Below are 23,255 nucleotides of genomic sequence, written 5' to 3'. Positions count from 1 at the left end.
ATTTACGTGTATGCTGTTTAAGACAGATACCTACAGAGGCCAGAAGAGGATTTCTGATCTCATGGGACTGGGCTGGCATGTATTTGTGAGTTGCCTGTTGAGTGTGTTAGAAACAGAATTTGAGTCTTCTGGAAGAGGAACAAGTACTTTAAATATCGAGCCACTTCTCCAACCTCATAATATTTTTTCCTCTCTAGGACAAAGGAATGATTGTGGTGGTCTCTGGAAAAACAGCATTAGGAGTAAGCACAAATTTGGACTGAAAAGAAAGTTGTAACAATAAACATGACAAGATTTATATGAGGAAGAGAATATTAATTGTAGGCACATGATAATAATGACCATTTATTAAAGGAAAATTGAGCAAACTTATAAACTTGGTTATGATAATTTGCTCATGAATATATTTTCAGAATATGAAAAAGGTAACATTTGCTACTCTAAATATTGTCTGAAAGTTAAGAAAGTTCTAGAAATATGTTCAGAACTGTTGATGATTCACATGAAATATTTAAAAATGTGGCTCAGCAGTTAGGAGTGCTTATTGTTCTTACAAAGCACCTGGATTCAAATCCTAGCACACACACTATAGCTCACAATTGCCTATAATTCCAGTTTCAGGGCATCCAATGCTTTCTTTTGGCCTCTGAGGACTCCTGCACACACATGATTTCATATATACCCTCAAGCATTCACAAGCTTTTAAAGATATAAATCCACATAAAATAACATTTTCTAGAGTTCTCCATATACCTGCAGACATATATGTGTGTACGTGTGCATGCATGTGCGTGTGCATACATACACACACACGAACACACCTGTATGACACAAGCCTATCACATGAAATCAATTGCAAATTTCCAAACTTTTCAGAAACTCATTTTCATAGATCCATTAATTTGAAAGTTTAAAAGCCACACAAGTATTAACCCCTCTAATATTCAAAGACTTTCAGTCCATTCATTGATTCAACATGGTTTGAAATAAATGTAGCAAAACTCATTACCTAAATTTTATTTTAAATATACATTACCTAAAATACACATTATTGCTAAAAAAGACTTAAAGCATTTTACTTGTAGTTTTAATAGTGAAATTAGAAATAACACCCCAAGGCTTATTTTAATAAGATTTGTTGATAAGCAACTTATTTATGGCTTTCAGAACATTTCTTCAGGATGTAAAATTTCTGAGAATTTTATACAAAGTATTCTGTATTAGGATCTTCATCACTTGTTTGTAGAATTTGCCACATGAAGTGTTTTCACAGGACTTTGAAAGTATTAGCTACTACTGACAATTGTCTAATTTGCTCTTTAATCGCGATTAAGTTTAACAACTGTTTTTTAGTATGCCAGAAAATGTAATCATCAGCTTAATTGAAATTGCATTGGTTAAGCAGAGTCAACCAGAAGGGATGTGTACTGGAGACATTTCTAATAGTTCAGAGAGTGGGAAATAAAATCCATAAAGATCTAGGGCTCCTCAAAATTTTGAAGTTGTTAGTGATTTGATAGTCTGGACCCTGACGTGACATCCTTTCACAGTAAGAACAGATTCCTGTGTTCACATTTAGCACCACTGGTAATAAACCACTAATGCCTGTGAAGCAAATTTCAGTGATGGGCTTTTGTCACAGAACCACTTACTGGTGAATGACTAGACCACAGAGCAAGAGCTATTGTACCATTGCTGCTTTGCACATCTGACCCACCAGATTCTAGAGTACTGAAGCATCAATGGTGGAAGGAATTCTTGGCCTCTAGAGTTCTTGGTCAAGGTTATCCTGCAGTTGCAAGAAAACTATCCATTAGGAAATGGTTCAGGCCTGCTATTCACTGAACTCTGTTGAGACAAGGCTGCCAACTATTGGATATCTAATGTTGGCAAGGCTAGAAATACTTACCATCAGTGGGGGTCTGTCAAACCAACTGAAAGCCACATGGTTACAAAATCCTTCACTACATTATAGTAACTGTACATACTGATAAAACATGAGCGGAACTAGAGTTGAAGCAAGACTCCTAAGTAGGTAACTCAGGTCCCCATTGTTGTCTTCACATCTCTCCTGTTGTATGCACCAGTCATTCATGCTCCAATTACCGATCTCTCCCTGGTTTCATTAAAAAGATTTTAATGTGTCTACCAAGATGACCTACCAATTCTCCTGCCCCAAGATTTCTCTGTTAGGTATTTTTGGAGTCCCCATTTTTCCCCAACAGCCTCCAGAATGCCCTTTTTACCTCCTTGTTCCTCAGGGTATAAATGAGAGGGTTGAGTGTAGGAGTTCCCACTGCATAGAAGAGACCAAAGAACTTGCCCCTCTCTTGGGCATAGGGATTTTTGGGCTGCAGATAGACAGCAATGACTGAGCTGTAGAAGAGGGTGACCACAATGAGGTGGGAAGAGCAGGTCCCTAAAGCCTTTTTCCATGCTTCAGCTGAGTTTATCCTCAGCACTGCCCTGGCAATGGCACTGTAAGAGACAAGGATGAGGCTTAGAGGCACAACCACAAGGATGACACTGGACACAGCCAACTGAATCTCATTGAAAGTAGTGTCCCCACAGGAGAGTCGAATGAGAGATGGGACTTCACATAAAAAGTCATCTATCTGCCTGTGGGGACAGAAGGGCAGGCTGAGGGTGGGAGGTGTCTGAACTAAAGATTGAAGCAGCCCCATCATCCAGGCCACAGCTGCCAGCTGCCGACACAGGCGGGGGTGGATGATGGTGGCATAGTGCAGGGGTTGGCAGACAGCCACATAGCGGTCAAAGGCCATCACGGTCAGGAGGATGCACTCGGTGGTTCCCAAGGACAAGAAGATGAAGAGCTGGACAGAGCATCCCAGGAAGCTGATGGTCTTTGTGGGGCCCCAGAGGTTGACCAGCATCTGGGGGACACAGGTTGTGGTGAAGCAGAGGTCCAGGAAGGAGAGGTTGGAGAGGAAGAAGTACATTGGAGAGTGGAGCCTGGGGTCCAGGGTGGACAGCAGGAGGATGAGTGTGTTTCCCAGGAGGGTGAGGAGGTAGGAGCACAAGACAACCACAAAGAGAATCTTTTCCAGGTGTGGATGTTCAGAGAATCCCAGCAGGAGGAATCCCACTGGGGAGCTGTGGTTGACCATGACTGTTTTCTACTATGAATCCAGCTGGAGTTGCTCTCCTGTCATCATGATTCAATGTCATGAAATTCTGCTATTTGACATTTGCTGTCTTGGGCACATGACCCAGGAGCTCCTTGTGTTGTCCTGCTGCTCATGGTCTTCTCCTTGGGCTTTTAGTCAAATGTCTAGTGGTCCTGAGGAAACCAGGAACAAATGGTTCCTCCCACTGGAGCATCCAATTGTTTGGTTAAGGGCAAAAGAAACTGATTAAAAACATGAATTCACTTTTTAATCTTCCCCATCACCACAAACATTTGCTAAGCATATGTCATGCTGTGAACACTGGCCTGTTGAAATTGTTCCTTCTGTGTGGCCAGGATGACAATGAATTGTGTGGCTGATTGGTGATCTGATGATAAACATTAGCAAGGATTTATCTTACTTTCCGGTGGCATTTGTGTTCTATTTAGTGCACATTTGCAGATTGAATATTTATAAACATTCATGAACATAAAACAAAATTAAATAAAAAACAATCTTTACAGCTCATAAATTGGAACAATTATTTTCCCTTCAAGTGAAAAACCCTTACCTAAAATTCTTAATATATGTGTGGAAAAATTTGCGAAAAAAGGGTTAGATCTACAGCCACTTCCATTTGACACCACCTGCCATAATTCCTCAAGTACCACAGATTCATGATGCTGGAGAGATGACTAAGTGGTTTAGAGCATAAGCCACTCTCACAGAAAACTTTAATTGGCTCCCAGGACCCATGTTGACACACTCACAACTACCCAGACTTCCTGTTCCAGGGGATCAGACTCCTCCAGCTTCCTCAGCCACCTGTAGACATGTGTGCATACTCACACACAGATGCACATTATTAAAAACAATAAAAATAATTTTTTAAAAAAATTGAAAAGGAGCCGGGCGTTGGTGGTGCACGCTTTTAATCCCAGCATTCGGGAGGCAGAGTCAGGCGGATCTCTGTGAGTTTGAGGCCAGCCTGGTCTACCAAGCTAGTTCCAGGACAGCCTCGAAAAACCAAAAAAAAAAATTGAAAAGGAAAAGAGAAAGCACAATCCTGGCATTGGTCTAGCATAGGTAGGAGAAGTTTGAGACAGCTTGGGCTACAGAGTGAGGTCCTGCCACACAAAATAAAACTACAACAACAAGAAGAAAATGACTAAAATGCCATACAAATTATTAATGAAAATCTGAAGGAGGTTCATTTAGTTATTTTGTTTTCATATAAGGGAAAAATTTTATCTTAAGTACAATTTACTCCTCCCTCCTTCCCAATCTCTCTCTTCCTTCCTCCTAGTCTCCCTCCCTGTTTCCTTCTCTCCCTCCCTCCATCCTTCTCTCTTTTCCTCCCTCCCCCATCCTTCTTCCCTCCCTTTCTTTTTTTAAAGACAGAGTATTGCTACATTGCAGAGACCGATGTAAAACTCACTATGTAGTCCTGACTGGACTTGAGCTTGAGATTCCCCCTGTCTCAGCACCATAATATTGAAATATGGGACATCCAAAATAGAGTTTGGTTTTGCATAATTCTTGGTTAATATCATTAAGATACATTTTCAAATATTTAATTCTAAAGTAAGTTTATGTATTCGTAAAACTTATCAGAATGGTTCTAAAGAATCCTTTTTAAAAGATTCACCATTTAAGTTATTTTTTTTTCACTCACACTATATTCCCAGAGTATCATTGAGTCACTGAGAGCAAGTTGCTGGCATCAAGGTAATTTCCTCCTTCATATTTTGTTGTGCTTTGGCTACAACAACGTGGTCTCTGAAATAAACTTTGTACAGGAAGTGAATTCAAAGAATTTATTTTTTTAAGATTTATTGTTTTATGTATGTGAGTGCTCATCTGCACACACACTTTTATGCCAGAAGAGGGCATCAGAAGCAATTACAGATGGTTGCGAGACACCATGTGGTTATTGGGAGTTGAACTCAGGGCCTCTGGAAGAGCATCTAGTGCTCTTAATCTCTGAGCCATCTCTCCAGCTCATAATTCAAAGAATTTATAATTGATACAGTACTGTTACTTCACAAACACCCTATACTCCAAAGCTGTCTATTGTTCTACTACCTTCAGAGGTGTCTTCGTTAGGGTTTCTATTGCTCTGATAAAACACCATGACCAAAAGCAACTTGGGAAGGAAAGGGTGTATTTCAACTTATACCTCATCACTTAGAGAAGTCAGGGCAGGAACTGAAGAAGAGATCATGGAGGAGTGCTACTCACTGGCTTGCTTTCCATGGCTTGTTATACCTACTTTCTTATATAATCCAGAACCACCTCATCACAGTAGGGTATGTCTTTCCACCATTAATGAAGAAAATGCCTTATAGACTTGACCATAGGCAGGATGATGGTGGTGTTTTCTCAACTGAGGATCCTCTTCCAATATATCTCTAGCTTGTATTATGTTAACAAAAACAAAACAAACAAACAAAAAAAACCCAACCAGGTAAATAGGATTGCTTTTTGCATAGGATTAAGTCAGAATTCATATACTATTTTAAGTTTACCAGTTTACTGTAGCAGTCCACATTAAGTCACTTAGCTATGGAACTGCTTCAAATACTGGACAGTGAGAACAGACCGCGTGTCAGAGCTCACAGGCTGGAAAGGTGAGTGGTCTTGTGCCTTTGAAAAATCCAGCAGGATATTGCACATACTCAGAAGAACCCTAACTGAAAGCTGTTGATGGGGAATGTCTTCTGTATGTATGCTTGTCTTATTGGTTGATGAATTAAATTTCTGAGTGGGGGAGGGGCAGAGCTGGAGAGAACAGCCCTGCATCCTGCAGGAGGTGATGCTACTGTTGTGAAAGAGGGGAGATCTGGGGCAATGAAGCCCACCTTAGAGGTGGCAGGCAGTGTCAGCCACTGTGACAACTAAGAGGCAGGATCCCTGCAGGCTGAGGGTGGGACCTGCAGAGGCAGTGGGTCACTCTGTCTTCTCACAGGTCCCTCCTTGCATGTTTAGAAGCTCTGGGTGAGCCGGGTATGGTGGTGCTACCCTTTACTCCTAGAACTCTAGAGGCTTAGGCAAGCATATCTCTATAAATTCAAGGCCAGTCTGGTCTTTGTAGTGAGTTACAGGATAGCTAGGTCTACAGAGAGACCCTGTCTCAAAGGCAATAAAAAAATTCTGTGCCATCTTTCCTCCTCCAGTTTCACAGAGTCTCCTTCTGCCTCTTCTTCTTCCTCCCACTCTTTTCCCTCAACCTGAATTTCAAGGGCTTTATTGTTAATAATTTCTGCAAAAGGCTGTTAAAGTCTTAAAAGCCCTTTGCATGCCCCTCCTGACCAAACTCACTTCCTACTCCTTAGGAGGCAATCAGTCTTACTTGGATTATTTATAATAAGTTATCCTATGTTGTTTTATAGCACTGCATTCTTGTGTTACTAAAAAGCAACTCAGGGGCTTCTTACTCAGCTGCGGACTCTCCAATACCCTTCCTGCATACCTGGATTTCCTCTCTCCTAGTCACTTTGTGTCTATTATTTAAAGGTCTTAAATGTTCATCATCCTTTGCCTGTGTTTTTTATTTTGTTTTCATTTTTTGTTTGTTTGTTTATTTTGCTTTGTTTTTGCTGTGCTTCAAAACATTCCCCATTTTACATGATCTTCTAATTCTGAGACATTACCAAAACTCAAATGTTACTTGACAGTCTTCCAGTTATGTCTATCTTCATGGATGTGTCCTTTTTCTTTACTGATGTCTAAAGACCTAGCCATGCTCTATAAGGTGCAGGGTAGGGGTTGTCATATCTGCTCTTGATGGTGTCCACATCATGACTGTTACCATCTGCTGAGAGCTTTCTGAAGGTCTGGCCCCATGCTTCATTTCTGGAGTAATCATTAGCATTGTTGTCCCTTTTATAGAGGAGCAGTGTCAGAGCATGGAAACAACTTGCCCAACACTACACAGCCAATAAGGCCAGCTCTGGATTCTGAACCATTTGGCTTCCTATCAGGTACTCAAGCACTCTGCATCAATTGTGTAACACAGACACAATGACTGTATTCTACCCTTGTTTACAGTGAAGAGAAACACAGAGAGGCTAAATCATTTGTTTGGGACAATACTATGTGCACCAGACATGGCTCCATCCTTGAAGACATGGGAGATTTTGATGGACTGTAGGAGAAGAAAAATCCCAGGACTTACCATGGCCAGGTCATAATCTTCTCACCTGTTGGCAGCCAAGGCTTCCCCTCAATGAGGAACTTCTGGTCTGAATGGAGCCTCCACTTGATCTTCACAGCATGAAAACTGAGAGCAAATTGATGACTTGTACTCCTTTGAAAGCACGGGCATTAGGGCTGAGCAGTAGTGCTGTTGTGAATACCATTCTGTATACTTCCCAATGGCATTACCAGGATGCAACTATCATGTTTTGCCTTTGATTTCCAATGAAGACATGGAAACATAGACAGGTTAAGTAATTTAGTTAGGATAATATAATCTGAGCTGAGACTTGAATAAAAGGAGACTGATTCCAAGATCAGACACTAACTGCATCTTACCACCATTTTTCTGCCAAAGTCAGGAAGTTACTTTCCCTTTCACTAGCACTGGAGATACAAAGAAGGAATCCCTGGACTCCCATCCCATAGGGACACGTGCTCATTATTTTTGCCAGGACTCTGGGGCCTCTGCCCACTGATGATTAATTAGCCGCTGTAGACAATGATGTTTAAGAGTGGAGAAGATGGAGGTTAACATTCCATTAGAATATTCGTGTTGAACGGGTCACCCTACACTCATTTTTGTCACCTAGGGGTCATATTGGCATTATTTTATCTATGGTGTCCTCTTGGGTGTCCCATTTATTTCTCTTAAGTCTTGTTTCAACCCTCTCAATATACAAGTATTACATTTTATTTCTTATCTCTTTGTTAAAATTCAGGTATAGTTTACATAAATTAAGTACTTGGGTTTAAATTTTTTATTACCTTGTATTAGTACACTGAGTTCCATTATAACATGTTCACATATGTACACAATGTAATTTGATTATATTCATCCTCTATTACTTTCTGTTGTTCCACTTCTCCCATTGTTCTCCCCTTCCCCCATCTATTTTCATGTCCTTTTTTCGTGTGCAACCCAGTGAGTTATATCATGTTTTCTTACAGTAATGTGGGTGAGGAGTTATTTATAGGAACACCTCACCTCACCAGTTGCTGCGTTATTGAAGACAACCTCTCCTTTTCCTTCTCTGTCTCATTACATAAGAATTAACCTTAACATCAGACAGTTTATTATTTATATAAAAGGATGACACTGAATCAAAAGGAGATACCCTACTGTATTGTCAGGAGCGGTAGAATGCGGACCATAGATGCAACTCCGTGCTTCTTCCTGCAGCCGCCTGTGGAGTTCTTTTTACAGACTTCTACGTAAGAGAAGACGGGATGAAGAAAAGTAATCTAGTGTGGGCCGATGTGAAGCAGAGCTTGATTTAATGAGGAAGAGACTGTCTATAGATTCAGCATAGAGCACACTGACAGTGTGTGTGTGTGTGTGTGTGTGTGTGTGTGTGTGTGTGTGGACTTCATAGTAGAGAGTTGCTCTTTGCTCTTTCTCAGTGGCTGCCATTATTTTTGGTAACCATCAACTTATATCTCAAGATGTTGCTAAGAATATCCCCCCCCTTTGTTATTTTGCTTCTTGGGACACCAACCTCCAGCAGTGCAGGACTCAAAGGGAATCCACAGACTTTTTTATCTGCTGGGGTAAAAGTAAAAGACACACACTCTCTTGATGACTTCCTTTCTTCCTCTCTTGCATTCTCTTCTCTATTCTTATCGCTATCCAGAATTGTCCCCTCTGTCTTTCTTGATGCTTTCCTTCTATCTTTCTTAATGTTTTCCTTCTAATTCTCTCATTCTTGATGTTTTCCTTCTCATTATCTCTATTTTCCCTTACACTTATATGCCCTAGCAAATCTTTCATTCTTTTTTCTTTTTTTTTTTTTAATGAGACAGGGTTTCTCTGTATTGTTTTGGAGGCTGTCGGTCCAGCCTGGCCTCGAACTCACAGAGATCCGCCTGCCTCTGCCTCCCGAGTGCTGGGATTAAAGGTGTGCGCCACCACCGCCTGGCAAATCTTTCATTCTTTGCATTCTGTTTTTTTCAAGTGAATGATTACAATGAATACAAGTAAAAAAAACGGCATGTTTTCCACATCCCTTGATACCATTAAACATTTTATGTATTAAGTAAAAAACAAGTTGTCCCAAGAACCCATGTACATTGATACCCAAGCAACTCATTATAGATTAACAGAGTATAAGCAAGCAAGACATTTTTCTCCCCCAGTTCTTTTACTGTCAGGCTGCATTTTGCAGTTACAAAGAAAGGATCAACCACTTTATTTCTCATCTTGAAAGGTAATCTTATAAGGAATCTTAAATGAATCACAAATCTCAACTTTTATATATGAAAAAGAATCAGTCATCTCTATTTTAAATCTTTAGGGTGTACATCCACTCATCAATTATATATATTCAGGAGGATATCAATCTCCTGATGTATAATAAATTAATCATCACCTTTGGTCATCAACCAATCCTAGCAAGAAAGGCACATTAACTGATAATAATTGGGATGCTTTGTTCTTGCTCCCTTCCCTTAAAGAGTTCCTTATTCAACTGACTGTGCCCTTTCTAAAATTTTAGATTGTCTTCTTGGTTTTTCACAAAAACATCTTAGTCTAACTTTAAGTTATTTTCGAAGCTTTGTTTCAGCTTCTATGCACTCCAAAATCTATGAACACATTTCCCAACAGTAAGATTAAAAGAATTTAAGCTAGCTGGGCTACTGGGACTCAATTGTTTCCCTTAATCATTAACCTAAGCCACAGTCTATGTGGCTGCTCAATAGAAACTCACGTGTTCTAGCTGTGTGACACTTCTTTGTTTTATTGTTTATCCTCAAAACTCTGCTTAAACTAACATTGTTGTTATCAATTAGACAGTACAGTTTAGGAAGAAATCATCTTCATAATAATCCACAGGTAAAAATCCCCAGTAGAACAGGATGTTTCCATGGGATAAACACACTACATAACAGGAAGTGGGGATCTCCCTGTGCCCATTCACACCATGCCAGATACCAGAGAAAGATGGCAGCAGCAAACATGTAAAGACACAGCAGAAGCAAAAGACATTCTGGATTCTGTGGTCTTAGAGCCTTGCCTGTGTGAATTTCACTCATCAGATATCCATCTCCTGGTGGGCTGACACCTTTAACTTCAATTGCCACCCATTGCCCCTCTGATACTTGGTCATGACCACTGGTACTTGGTCAGTGAGATTATAGGCTACCTCCTAGGGTATCTTGGGTAGGAATACAACCTGATAACATGAAACCATGAATTCATACTAATTTTAATTCACAAATCATACAAGTATTTATCCCTCAGCTCTCCCCATCTTTCCCCAGCAGCCTCCAGAATGCTCTCTTGACCTCCTTGTTCCTCAGGGTGTACACAAGAGGGTTGAGTGTAGGAGTGCCCACTGCATAGAAGAGACCAAAGAACTTGCCCCTCTCTTGGGCATAGGGATTTTTGGGCTGCAGATAGACAGCAATGACTGAGCTGTAGAAGAGGGTGACCACAATGAGGTGGGAGGAGCAGGTCCCAAAAGCTTTCCTGCGCCCCTTTGCAGAGCTTATCCTCAGCACTGCCCTGGCGATGGCACCATAGGAAACAAGGATGAGACTCAGAGGCACAAGCAGGAAGATGACACCTGCAACTGCCAACTGAATTTCATTAAAAGTAGTGTCCCCACAGGAGAGCCTAATTAGAGATGGGACTTCACATAAAAAGTCATCTATCTGTCTATGGGCACAAAAAGGCAGTTTGAGGGTGGGTGGTATCTGGACTATGGATTGGGCCAAACCTATAGCCCAGGCCACAGCTGCCAGCTGCCGACACAGGCGGGGATGGATGATGGTGGCATAGTGCAGGGGTTGGCAGACAGCCACATAACGGTCAAAGGCCATCACGGTCAGGAGGATGCACTCTGTTGTCCCCAGAAGCATGAAGATGAAGAGCTGGACTGAACATCCCAGGAAGCTGATGGTCTTTGTGGGGCCCCAGAGGTTGACCAGCATCTGGGGGACACAGGTTGTGGTGAAGCAGAGGTCCAGGAAGGAGAGGTTGGAGAGGAAGAAGTACATTGGAGAGTGGAGCCTGGGATCCAGGGTGGAGAGCAGGAGGATGAGTGTGTTTCCCAGGAGGGTGAGGAGGTAGGAGCACAAGACAACCACAAAGAGAATCTTTTCCAGGTGTGGATGTTCAGAGAATCCCAGCAGGAGGAATCCCCCTGGGGAGCTGTGGTTGACCATGGCCTTTTGTGTCTGGTTGGAGGGATGAAGCTGTCAGAGTCGTGTGATAAAGATGCACCCTTATCAGGACACACAAGCTAGACTCGGGGTTCTCAGGCTCCCTTCTCCAGGCCCATCACTTAACTTGGCCTCTTCCACCGTTCCTCCCGGCCAGTTAGTGTGATCTAAGGGGCCTGATGAAAACTCACTTCATGTGCTTCTCAGGACATTGTCAAGACTTGCCAGGTGGACATTTCTTCTTCCTCTGCTCTCCCAAGCTCCCTTTCCAGTCTCACCACAAGCAGGTCTTTGACCTCGACAGTTTCTCTTGGCCAAATGTTGTCTAGTGGCTATGAGGAAACCAAGAATGTGGTGTAGGCTCACACTGTTCCTATGACTTCCTGGTTGAGGGTGGAGAATGCTGATGTCAGATTGGTTAAACAATTCATTCACTCATTCGGTAGAAATGTGCTGGGTGTCCTATATTCTCAGTGCTTTTCTGTTTTGTCTCTATGCTGTCTCTATGCCTGTTATCTTTTGGAGAAACTAGTTAAGTACTGTGTTTTATGGCTATGAATGCACCTCTGTGCAGAAAACTGCTAAGCACGAACTGTGGTTTAAATCTGCAGTTAAGTAAGAAAGAAAGAAAGAAAGAAAGAAGAAGAAGAAGAAGAAGAAGAAGAAGAAGAAGAAGAAGAAGAAGAAGGAGAGAGAGAGAGAGAGAGAGAGAGAGAGAGAGAGAGAGAGAGAGAGAGAGAGAGAGAGGAATTTAAACCAATTGCTTTGAATGAATTTTCAGGTTGTATCTCTGTAAATTTCAGTTTCTTCATTTCTGTGTGAATACTTTTATTGGCATAACTAAAAATATATTTTATTTATGTTATACTTCTTATTTTGTAAGACAGCGTGTCAGAGACAGAATGAGTCTTTTTTTTGTTTGTCTGCTTGTTTGTTTCAAATAGGGTTTGAAGTATAAGCTGGCCACTGGCTCCAGGTAATCTTCCTCCATCAGCTTCTGGAATGCTGGGCCTATAAGTGTGAGCTACCAAGTCTGACTCAGAATGTGTTATGTTTGTGAGAGATTTTCTTTCATTTTGGGAGACTCCATTCATACATAGCTGATCATTTCAGTTGTCCTGGCTTCTTTACTATCTATTACTAAATGCTACCCTGGCTAGGAAGTAGCTTTGGTCCAGTCACTCAGTCCTCATTAAAATTTAACAGACAGGAGACAAGAGTGGCTTGTTAAAATTACTGTGGCCCAATTGGATGTAAATGCCAATCATGCAGGTGTATGAGGTGAATTCCTAAAGTAGGGTGAATTTCATCCAGGAAAATTTCATCAGTGAAGTGACTGGAAATAGTGGAGCATATCAGGCCAGCCTAGTGACAGATGAGAGGGCTGAAGCTCCTCTGGAAGCAGAACTGAGGACACAGGGTTCTCTGGCCTGGCAGATGACAGGGAAGCAATGGGTGGGTGGGGACCTTGCCTGAAGCATTCTAAGATGGAAGAACTCTCAGTTACAGGGCTCTCACTCACTCATTCTTTCTGGAACCTTCTGGTTTCGTTTCTTCCCCCACTTGTTTTTGCTCTTACAGAATATTTCTCATTATTACTATTTCATATTCAAACCAAGTACATACAAAGCAAATATCTACAGTAAGGAGTTCACCTTGTAATGTTTCCAGTAACCAGATTAGGGTTGTAAACAGACATCCCAAGTATCTTAGTGGGTGTGCCCTTCCCTGGCTTCCCATTATCTGTCCTCAAAGGTGAAACTACCATTCTTGACTTTACATGACTTATTCCCTGTCTTCTCATCTCTTTTGTTTCTTTAAAAAATACATTGCACAGTGGCTGGAGAGATAGCTCAGCGTTTAAGAGCACCTGCTCTTTTGCAGAGGACCATATGTCAGTTCCCAGCACCCACATAGTGGCTCACAACCATCCCTCACTCCAGTTCTAGAAGACATGATGCCTTCTTCTGGTCTCTAGAGGTACCAAGCCATGGAGTAAACATACAAACATGCAGGCAAAATGCACATATACATGATATAAAATAAATAAATCTTATTAAGATACAGTGCATTTAGTGTGTGTGTGTGTGTGTGTGTGTGTGTGTGTGAGAGAGAGAGAGAGAGAGAGAGAGAGAGAGAGAGAGAGAGAGAGAGAGAGAGAGCATATGTTGGAGGTAAGAGGAGAGCTTGTGGGAATTGCTTTACTTCTATCATACAAATTCATGGGGTTGGATCCAGGTCATCAGGATTGACGGAAGCTGGTCACCTGAAGGGATTGATGAAGGTCTGGAAATCATTATCTGCTTTTGCTACTAGCACTTTCCAACTGTGCATCACTTGTGCCCAGTATGGCAAACAGCTCCCTGGACATCTGACTTCCAAAGAAGCTTTGCAAAGATCTCATCAGTTTTACTGTGAATTTTTACAGTGAACTATCTCAGGGCAAATAAAGTTTCTCAGGTTCCCACTCAAAAAAATTCTAGAGAATTTTTCCCATACTTGCGGGAGTACAGAAGGAAAATACCTATTGCAGATCTATGGTAGTCTGTGGCATTTTCCTATCCAAAATATCAGTGTGATTTAATGTGGCTGATAAAACTCACCCTGTTGTAGTACCTAATGTCTGTCATCTTGGAAATATAAAGGTAGCAGTGGGTGGATTTTGTTTGGGACCAGTCTGGGGTACACTTGCCTCAAAAGCTAAAATCAACTCCCAAAGTAATAGAACCCCAAAAACTAGCAGATAAAAGACCCCACTCCCTTGAACTCCACATCTAGAACTCTATTGTTAAGGTCACATGGAAGTCAGAATTTCATAAGAGGATAGCAAATATTCTACTTACCCCCATCTGAAGAAGATCTGCTTTGGTTGCCAGCAATTGCCCAAAATGAAATTCTTAATGGTGCCTGGTCTGTGCGTGGACATCAAGAAAACTTGAAGTGAGAAACTAGACCTCTGGTTGCAATAAGAATCACTAAGCTTTATAGCCAGGCTCTTTATTGAGCACACGCTCATGTGATTTGTTGGAACTAACTTATTTGATTCTTAAATTCTCATATTTTATGATATAGCTTTTAAATTATAATTACCTAAATCTTCCATGCCAGGAGTACTGTGTAAACATAGCAAACACTGTACATGAAGGCTTAGCATTCATTCCCCCAGCCAAGTCTACTGCCTTTTCTATGGGGTAAATGAGGCCAAATGGGGCAGAGGCATCTCTTAACTAGCAAGGTTTTGGCAAACAGTCTGTAGAGCAGTTAGCATCTGTTTTAGTGACCCTGGTGGCAGAAAGTCTGACATGGTATGTTGTGGAGAAAGAGAGAGATCCCAGAACTCCTATCCTATGGAGAGAAACAGTTCATTATTTCAGCTGAGACCCAAGGGTTCCACAGCCCACAGACAATTAGCTAGTAATTATGGTAGAGGGGACAATGGACTCTCCGGAGAAAGTATGCTAGCAATAACCATTACTGGAATAAGTGACAAGGTCAACCGTTCTTTTTCTGTTAGTAGAGATGACAAGGGTTACATCTGTTCCCTTCCACCCAGCATCTAAACATTCTGATTTACCCACACAAGTCTGCATTACATGTATGTTTGTATGTGTGTGTGTGTGTGTGTGTGTACACTTGCGTATATGTAGAAAGGTAAAGGCATCTATCTACCCCTCATTTGATGTAGGCAATTGTACCTCCTAGAGTTAGGATATGAGGTCCACATCCTAGTAGTTGGTTCAGATCCACGGTCACACCTGACAACCATCTCAGCAGTCTCTAAATGTGTAACCTGAGTGTTAATATTTTCTTAGATTATAGATCCTCTACATTGCTCTTTGGTGTGTTGAGGGACAGAAGCCTATAAGTCCCAAATGTACACTCTCTTCTCCAATGTGGCAGGAAATCCAGAACCATGTTATTATAATCCAAAGGAATATTATAACGCCAAGGGTGAGTGGATGCCATCTGTAAAGGATGGAGGCTTGGTTGTCCCTGTCACTCCACCCATGTAATTATCCATTCTAACAGGTGATGTTGGCAAAGACAGGCCGCCGGTCAATATTGAGAGATGGCACAAATAACTCAGATTTGTTAACCAGGAGCCTGTCGTTTGTCCTCGCATCCCTGAAGAGCCAAGGGTGACCTCGGTAGCTGTCTACTCGGAGACTGGCTCCCGGCAGCAGCGTCTGGAATGGCTGTGGTTCACCTTGGAAATCCAGCCACAGTGGTTGCACCACGGAGACCACTATTCGGGAAAGGTAGCCCAGGTTTACTCTCACTGAGCACAGCTTGGGTGGCGGCCACCCTGCAGCCATCGGTTTCCTTTAGTCCTCTGGGGTACAAACCCAAGGCAAGGTCAGCTCTGGGCTCCTGCAGCCCAGGACTTCCCCAGAGGAGGACTCAGCAGCAGCCCGCAACAGGGCAACAGCATATCTGAATTTCTTTGGTGCTCTGACCTGTTCTTTGGGCCCCTGCCCATCGCCCCAGGAAAGGCTGGGAAGATGCAGGCCACTCCACGTTGTGGCTCTTGGGTAGGTAGATTTTAATCTTCGCCTGACCTCCTGGGTGGGACCTTGCCAGAACACACAGAGTGAACTTGGCTCTCTCTCTCTCTCTCTCTCTCTCTCTCTCTCTCTCTCTCTCTCTCTCTCTCTCTCTCTCTCTCTCTTTCTGACAATTGCTATGGATTAAAAAATATGTTCATCTGAACAAATGCGTATTCATTCATTACTTACTTGGCAGCCCCCACCCCCGGCCCAACATTGGGACCTGCCAGAAACCATTATTGACAGCCCTCTTTTGTGTCTAACATCACAACGTTCATACATATATTTGCACGTTTCATGTTGGGGTTAAAACTGGACTTTTTATTGAGATAGGGTGTTACCAATACGTATGCATGACCCAGTACTCACTGTGTAACTCAGGGTGGCCTTGAACTGCACACAGTACACCTGACCCAGAGTTTCTTGTGCTGGGATCACAGGCATGTGCCACAAGGCACCACTAAAAATGAGATATTTTGGATAATACGCAGCAATTCTCAATTGTGATCAACCCTCATCTAACGGATGACATCCACTGATATTTTCTGCTTATTTGTTGAATCTCTCTTGCGGTTAAATTTTGTGAAATTTGTTTTCTTTGTTGTGTGTAGCTATTACTTCTACTTAGGGATAACTAAACTTTTAAACATTGTTTTTTATTTTTATTATTGTAAATTGAGCCTAGGGCCCCCAGCATGCTAAGCAAGTGTTCTTTCTATCATTGGGCCACAGGCTCAACTTTTATTACTTATTTTGTTGCAGATTATCTTACAGATATGTGCCACCATGACAAATGCAAATTATGTTTTAGAGGTGGGCTTCTTATGTATTTCCCCAGGGAAACAAAAGCTAGTTTTGCTCAGCCAGTGGTTGGTTGGAGTTTTTGTACTTAAACCCTTTGAGCCAGTATGTGTATTACTCTTTTATGACAGGTTTACATGTAACTTGGGAAACACTTTCCAAGTTCAAGCAGCTTACAAGTCTACATTGGCTTTATTTTCTATCTGGGTGTTCAGCAAGATAAACAGTGCAAAGGGCTCTGTAGTTAGCTGTTCCAAACACCAGAGATTTGCTGAATTGGACTAAGGCTTTGGTTGACTTGTTGTTTAGAACTTGTTGTTGATACTTGATCAAAACAACCCTGCAGTCTGAGACCAGCTCTGTTGTTGACATTTCCTAGTTGTTCCCACTGAGGTGTTATTGCTTTTGGTAACTTCCAAATATATATTATTTTTCCTTTTCTGCCTGATACAAATAAAAGCAATTCCATCCTCACCAGAATTCCTGATCCCTGTGGCCTGCCTGAATAACCTGATTTCGTACCATCTGTGGAGGCATGTTGGGACCAGCTCCAGACTAACATGTCTCAGACTGTTCTTTCTTAGTTTCAGTAAATTACTTTGAATAAATAGAATTCATTGCATGCTTTTGGCTTATTTCCAGTGTCTTGAAATGGTGAGGTTTATTTAGTTTAGATACAGTGATGATTTTCAGGGAGATTTTCCAAGCTTTTCACCTAGCCATTGTACCCACTGAATTTAAAAAATATGTATTTATTTTTAATTACAAGTATAGGTGTGTATGCAAGTAGGTGTGTGCACATGCAGGTGCTTATAGAGGCCAGAGATGTTAGATTCCCTGGACCTGGCTTGTGAACCTTCTGATATAGGTGCTGGATCTTCTGCAAGAACAGTACACTCTCTTAATCGGTGAGCCATCTCTCCAAGCCCATTTTTTCTTCTAGTGCTAAGAGCCTCACACATGCTAGGCAAAGGTATATCCCAAGCCCTCTGCTTCCACTGAATGTTAACTGCACCATCAGCAGTACAAGAGCAGAGGATCTGGCGTCTGCATGCATGCATACACACACACACACACACACACACACACACACACACACACACACACGCAAAAATAAATCTTAAAAAAGGATTCGCTGTAGATTTTAAAAGAAACATTTATTCATTACATGGTATACGTTTAAAATTTATTTGTTCTTATTTTGTGTTTATGAGCATTGACTGTATGTAAATGTACTATATGGGTTCCTGGTACCTAGGGAAGCAAGAAGATGGTATAGAATTCCCTGGAACTGGAGACAGTTTTAAACCAATAGTGGATGCTGGAACTGGACCTGGGTCCTTCTACAAGAGCATCCAGTGACCTAAAATGCTGAGCCATTTCTCCGGCCCCCACAGTAGATTTTATATTGAGTTTGTTTTGCATCTATAGAGCATTATTAATTTCCAAAGCTCTGACAAATTCCCTCATGTACTTTTATCCCTGGACAGAAAGCTCTTCTCTAGGACAGACTCTCTGGGTGGGTTGACTTCATCTGGGATATTTTATCATCTTGGAGTAGAATGGGAGGTTCAAGGATTTCTATGCTTCTTGTTTCATCTCCTTAACCCACCAAAACTCCTGGAATTGAAATACTACTTTATCTGTTTTCTTTAGTCTTTCTTTATCCTAGAAAACAAGATGATAAAGAGTTATGGCCCAGAACAAGAGTCCCCCTCTGATTTTTTCTCAGGAGGCAAGGATGTAAGGCTCAAGAAGAACTCTTTCCTAAGGTTACCAATAAGAACATCTGGGTCTCTGGACAAGTTCTGTCTCTGGTTTGACCTCAGAAAGGATTCCATGTAGGAAGGAACAAAGGGAGAGATAATCACATTCTAGGTGTTTCTCACATTTCAAAAAGTGTACCAGTTCCCTGAATTCTCTTGTCTTTGAGTAGGAAAGTCATTGGATTAGAGTTTGTTTGTTTGATTGATTTGTCTTGTTTTGTTTTGTCTTAATGGGATCATCTCTGACTTCTTTCTAGTTATACAGTGGAGAAAACTCCAGATTCTATGGGTTATGTCTTTGTGTTAAAGTGACACATACCTTTGAGGCCAGCCTGCTCTACATAGTGAGTTCCCAGTCAACGATAGCTACACAGTGATGTCCTGTCTTGAAAAAACTAAAAACAAAACAAACTACAAAATCCTATAATGAAGTATGTAAGTATGTAATGAAGGTAAGGACAACTAGAAGAAATGAACACAGAGGATTGATAATCTGTAAACAAAATGAAGGCAATTAAAAACTGGAGAAGAAAGCAAACATAAGGAGGTAAATATTAACCACGTTGTAAATGTGGAATAAAGATACCTCCTCTATCTCTGTCTCTCTATCTGCCCATTTGTCTGTCTTTATCCTCTCCCTCTTTCTTTTGTCTCTAGAGAAATGAGAATAAACCCTAGATAGGGCAACAAAGGTAGAACAAACAAGCTATCCCATTCAAAGACAGCTTGATCATCTAATGGGTTTATTGTGGTTACTTATAGAGCACGAGTGATGTATTACAACTGTAGCTTCATCTCTAAAAAGCTTCACTTATGCATGGATGAAGATACATGTAAGTTTTCTTACTGGAGTCTGGTGTATAACTTGCTTATAGCTAGGTCTCTGAGCTAGGTCTCTGGAGAGGTTCCTCTCTTCCAATTGTTTACTGGTTATAGCTACTCAAGGAGGAATCACTGGAGTCCTGTAAGTTTCATGAGCTTCCTGGATTTTGTAACATGTTTTCTTTCTAAATTTCTTGAGCCCAATAAGTTGTCTCTTTGATGATTCCAGTAAGAATGCTTCACTTTGAAAGAAACATCTAGCACTCTTCCTCTTTCGAATCCTCTTTTGCTTCTCCATTTTCACTAGCCCCCTCCCACTATAATTTGTCACTCACTAGGTCCACTGTTGTGGCTTGGATAGGTATGAAAAAGTAAGTAGACTTGGGAACTCAATTTTTTTCACTAAGTTTCAAATTCATTTTAATTCAGAAAGCACACAAGTATTTATCCCTCAGCTCTCCCCATCTTTCCCCAGCAGCCTCCAGAATGCTCTCTTGACTTCCTTGTTCCTCAGGGTGTACACAAGAGGGTTAAGTGTTGGAGTGCCCACTGCATAGAAGAGACCAAAGAACTTGCCCCTCTCTTGGGCATAGGGATTTTTGGGCTGCAGATAGACAGCAATGACTGAGCTGTAGAAGAGGGTGACCACAATGAGGTGGGAGGAGCAGGTCCCAAAAGCTTTCCTACGCCCTTTTGCAGAGCTTATCCTCAGCACTGCCCTGGCAATGGCACCATAAGAAACAAGGATGAGACTCAGAGGCACAACCACAATGAAGACACTAGCAACAGCCATCTGGATCTCATTATAGGTAGTATCCCCACAAGATAGACGAATTAGAGATGGGACTTCACATAAAAAGTCATCTATCTGTCTATGGGCACAAAAGGGCAGTTTGAGGGTGGGAGGTGTCTGGATTATGGATTGGGCCAAACCTATAGCCCAGGCCACAGCTGCCAGCTGCCGACACAGGCGGGGATGGATGATGGTGGCATAGTGCAGGGGTTGGCAGACAGCCACGTAGCGGTCAAAGGCCATCACGGTCAGGAGGATGCACTCTGTTGTCCCCAGAAGCATGAAGATGAAGAGCTGGACTGAACATCCCAGGAAGCTGATGGTCTTTGTGGGGCCCCAGAGGTTGACCAGCATCTGGGGGACACAGGTTGTGGTGAAGCAGAGGTCCAGGAAGGAGAGGTTGGAGAGGAAGAAGTACATTGGAGAGTGGAGCCTGAGGTCCAGGGTGGACAGCAGGAGGATGAGTGTGTTTCCCAGGAGGGTGAGGAGGTAGGAGCACAAGACAACCACAAAGAGAATCTTCTCCAGGCGTGGGTGTTCAGAGAATCCCAGCAGGAGGAATCCCCCTGGGGAGCTGTGGTTGACCATGGCCTTTTGTGTCTGGTTGGAGGGATGAAGCTGTCAGACAGTGTGTTGCAATCTGGTTTGTAGAAGCTCACTCTGTGTACTTGTCAGTACACTTGAGGTGGATGCTTCTCTTCTCCCTCTATTCTCCACGCTCTTTCCCAGCCCACTGTCAACTCCCTTCCTTTTCCCTCTTCTTCCTGGTCAAATGTTGTCTAGTGTCTGAGAGGAAAATGGAAAATGGGTGGGTTCTTACACTGGTACCTCCTCTGCCTTCTCAGCTGAGGACAAAGAAGTCTGATGAAAAACATGAATTCATTAATCGCTTAGTTTCTATTGTTTCAACAGACATTTATTGAACACCACATATGGTCTGAACACCTTGCACCTACTGACTTGTCTCTATGTGTATCAGCAGTTATAGGAATTATGTGGTTGGATCAATGACTTGATGTAAAACAGTTTAAGAGTTGTCTCACTTTTTTTTTCTTTGAAAGGCTGATTTATTTTTTTCCCATGTGTCATTTCAAATGTCCTCTTTATTTAAACCTTTTGTCCTGTCTTAGTTGTGGATTGCTGTCTGAAGGACAGATGCCTTCTTTGTATTTTTTTACTTAATTTTTTTCATTTATTTTATATACTAACCACAGTTTCACCCCCGTCTCCTCCATTTTCCTCCCCCGACCTCCCATCTACCATCCTCCCCATCCACACCTCCTAGTCTTGTTTTTTTTAAGTGTGGACATGGAGGTATTGATGGATCACATTCTGTTCCCAGTAAACTTTTTCAGGTGATTCACTCAGATGTCTATCCTGTGGTTGAGATTTTCCCCTACATGATATGACTCAATTCCCATAGAGATCAATGGACTCATTTTATTCTTTATCAGAAAATGATAGGCACATTCAGAGTGGCACGGTCGTAGACTGATCTTTCTCTTTCAAAACCATCTTTATGACTTACTAAACTAAAAGCAAATGCCTCTCTCCATTTGAAAAGCTCTGCCCTCAACATTTTATCTTACAAATACAGAACAAGTTGAGGTAAACCTAGTGCTGGTTCTTCAGTGATCACTGTCAAATTCTATAATGACACAATTCCTTAAGGACATAGAATCCTAGCACTGGACTGGCTTGGGGGTGGGAGGGAGGGAGCTGTGAGTATGAGACAGCTTGGCTTCTGTATGAGGTCATTTTTCAAAAATTAAAACAATAGAATTTAGAAATGGAAAGCTGAAATAGGTGTATTTTCCTTTCCTATAAAACAAAATTTAGTAACTTAAATACATTGTTTTCTCTCTCTTTCTTTCTGAGATAGTGTTACATTGCCATTAGTACTGACCTCATTTTGGCTATGTAACCCAGGCTAGTCTTGAGCTTGAGATCTTCCTGTTCATTATCATTATGCTCAATTTAGTACATCCAAACACACTTTTGGTTTCTCTTAATTCTTGTTTAATTTCATTCGTATTAAATGTCAAATATTTTATTTTGAAGTAAGCTCAAATTTACAATCAAGTTGCAAGATAGTTCCCATGAGTCCTGTATCACTGTCATTGATATAAACAAACTTTTATTCATTTGTACTCTGATTTTACTTCCACCCTTCTTTTGGTTTTTCAAGACAGGGTTTCTCTGTGTAGTCCTGACTGCCCTAAAACTCACTCTGTAGATCAGGCTAACCTCAAACTCAGAGGTCCACCTAACCCTGTCTCTTGCCTGCTGGATTAAAAAAATGTGCCATTGGTTTCTCTTAATGTGTTTATGTATTATTTTTATTCAGCATGTTCATGCCATGCTGTTTTCCTCCTTCATTTTTCAGTATGATTTGCTGCAAAATGGTCTCTCAGGCTGGGTGGTGGCACACGCCTTTAATCCCAGCACTCAGGAGGCAGAAGTAGGCAGATCTCTGTGAGTTCGAGGTCAGCCTGGTATACAGAGCAAGTTCCAGGACAGGCTTCAAAGCTACACAGAGAAACCTTGTGTTGAAAAACAAAGCAAAAAAAAAAAAACAAAAAAAACAAAAAAGATAGTCTTTCAATACAGTAATTCAATTTAAGCAGCTTAATGTCATTATCAAATGTATATCCTATATTCCTATTTCATCATTGTCCCAATAGTGTCCTTTGTAGATATTTTTTTTGCATAGGATCCCTCCAATATTCACATACTATACACATTTTCTCTGTCCTCCCTACTTTCTGTAGTAGCTAAGCCACTGACCTAAGGCATCTGGTATGAATACTGGGCAGTGAGAACAGAGCATGTGTCAGAGCTCACAGTGGTCTTGTGCCTTTGAAAAACCCAGCAGGATATTGCACATGCTCAGAAGAACCCTAACTGAAAGCTGTTGATGGGGAATGTCTTCTGTATGTATGCTTGTCTTATGGGTTAAGTTTCTGAGTGGGGGAGGAGCAGAGCTGGAGAGAACAGCCCTGCATCCTACAGGAGGTGATGCTACTGTTGTGAAAGA

General features: G+C 41.6%; 3 protein-coding genes across 3 annotated transcripts; all 3 read right to left on the bottom strand.

Moving 5' to 3' along the window:
• Positions 1 to 2,114: 2,114 nt before the first annotated feature.
• Positions 2,115 to 3,354, bottom strand: LOC121134279 (olfactory receptor 2H1). The gene has a single exon (XM_040732310.1). The coding sequence runs from the start codon at positions 3,126 to 3,128 to the stop codon at positions 2,190 to 2,192; it is 939 nt and encodes a 312-aa protein (XP_040588244.1). The 5' UTR covers positions 3,129 to 3,354; the 3' UTR covers positions 2,115 to 2,189.
• Positions 3,355 to 10,562: 7,208 nt separating this feature from the next.
• LOC121134281 (olfactory receptor 2H2-like) lies at positions 10,563 to 11,492 on the bottom strand. The gene has a single exon (XM_040732313.1). It carries the CDS (start codon positions 11,490 to 11,492, stop codon positions 10,563 to 10,565), a length of 930 nt encoding a protein of 309 aa, XP_040588247.1.
• An 8,374-nt stretch (positions 11,493 to 19,866) lies between these two features.
• On the bottom strand, positions 19,867 to 20,806 carry LOC121134280 (olfactory receptor 2H2-like). The gene has a single exon (XM_040732312.1). It carries the CDS (start codon positions 20,804 to 20,806, stop codon positions 19,877 to 19,879), a length of 930 nt encoding a protein of 309 aa, XP_040588246.1. The 3' UTR covers positions 19,867 to 19,876.
• Positions 20,807 to 23,255: the final 2,449 nt, after the last annotated feature.

Source organism: Mesocricetus auratus, unplaced genomic scaffold (assembly GCF_017639785.1).
Source record: "Mesocricetus auratus isolate SY011 unplaced genomic scaffold, BCM_Maur_2.0 Super-Scaffold_100027, whole genome shotgun sequence".
Taxonomy (NCBI): Eukaryota; Metazoa; Chordata; class Mammalia; order Rodentia; family Cricetidae; genus Mesocricetus; species Mesocricetus auratus.
The sequence above is the reverse complement of the archived record's forward strand: the minus strand, read 5'-3'. Positions and strand labels throughout refer to the sequence as shown.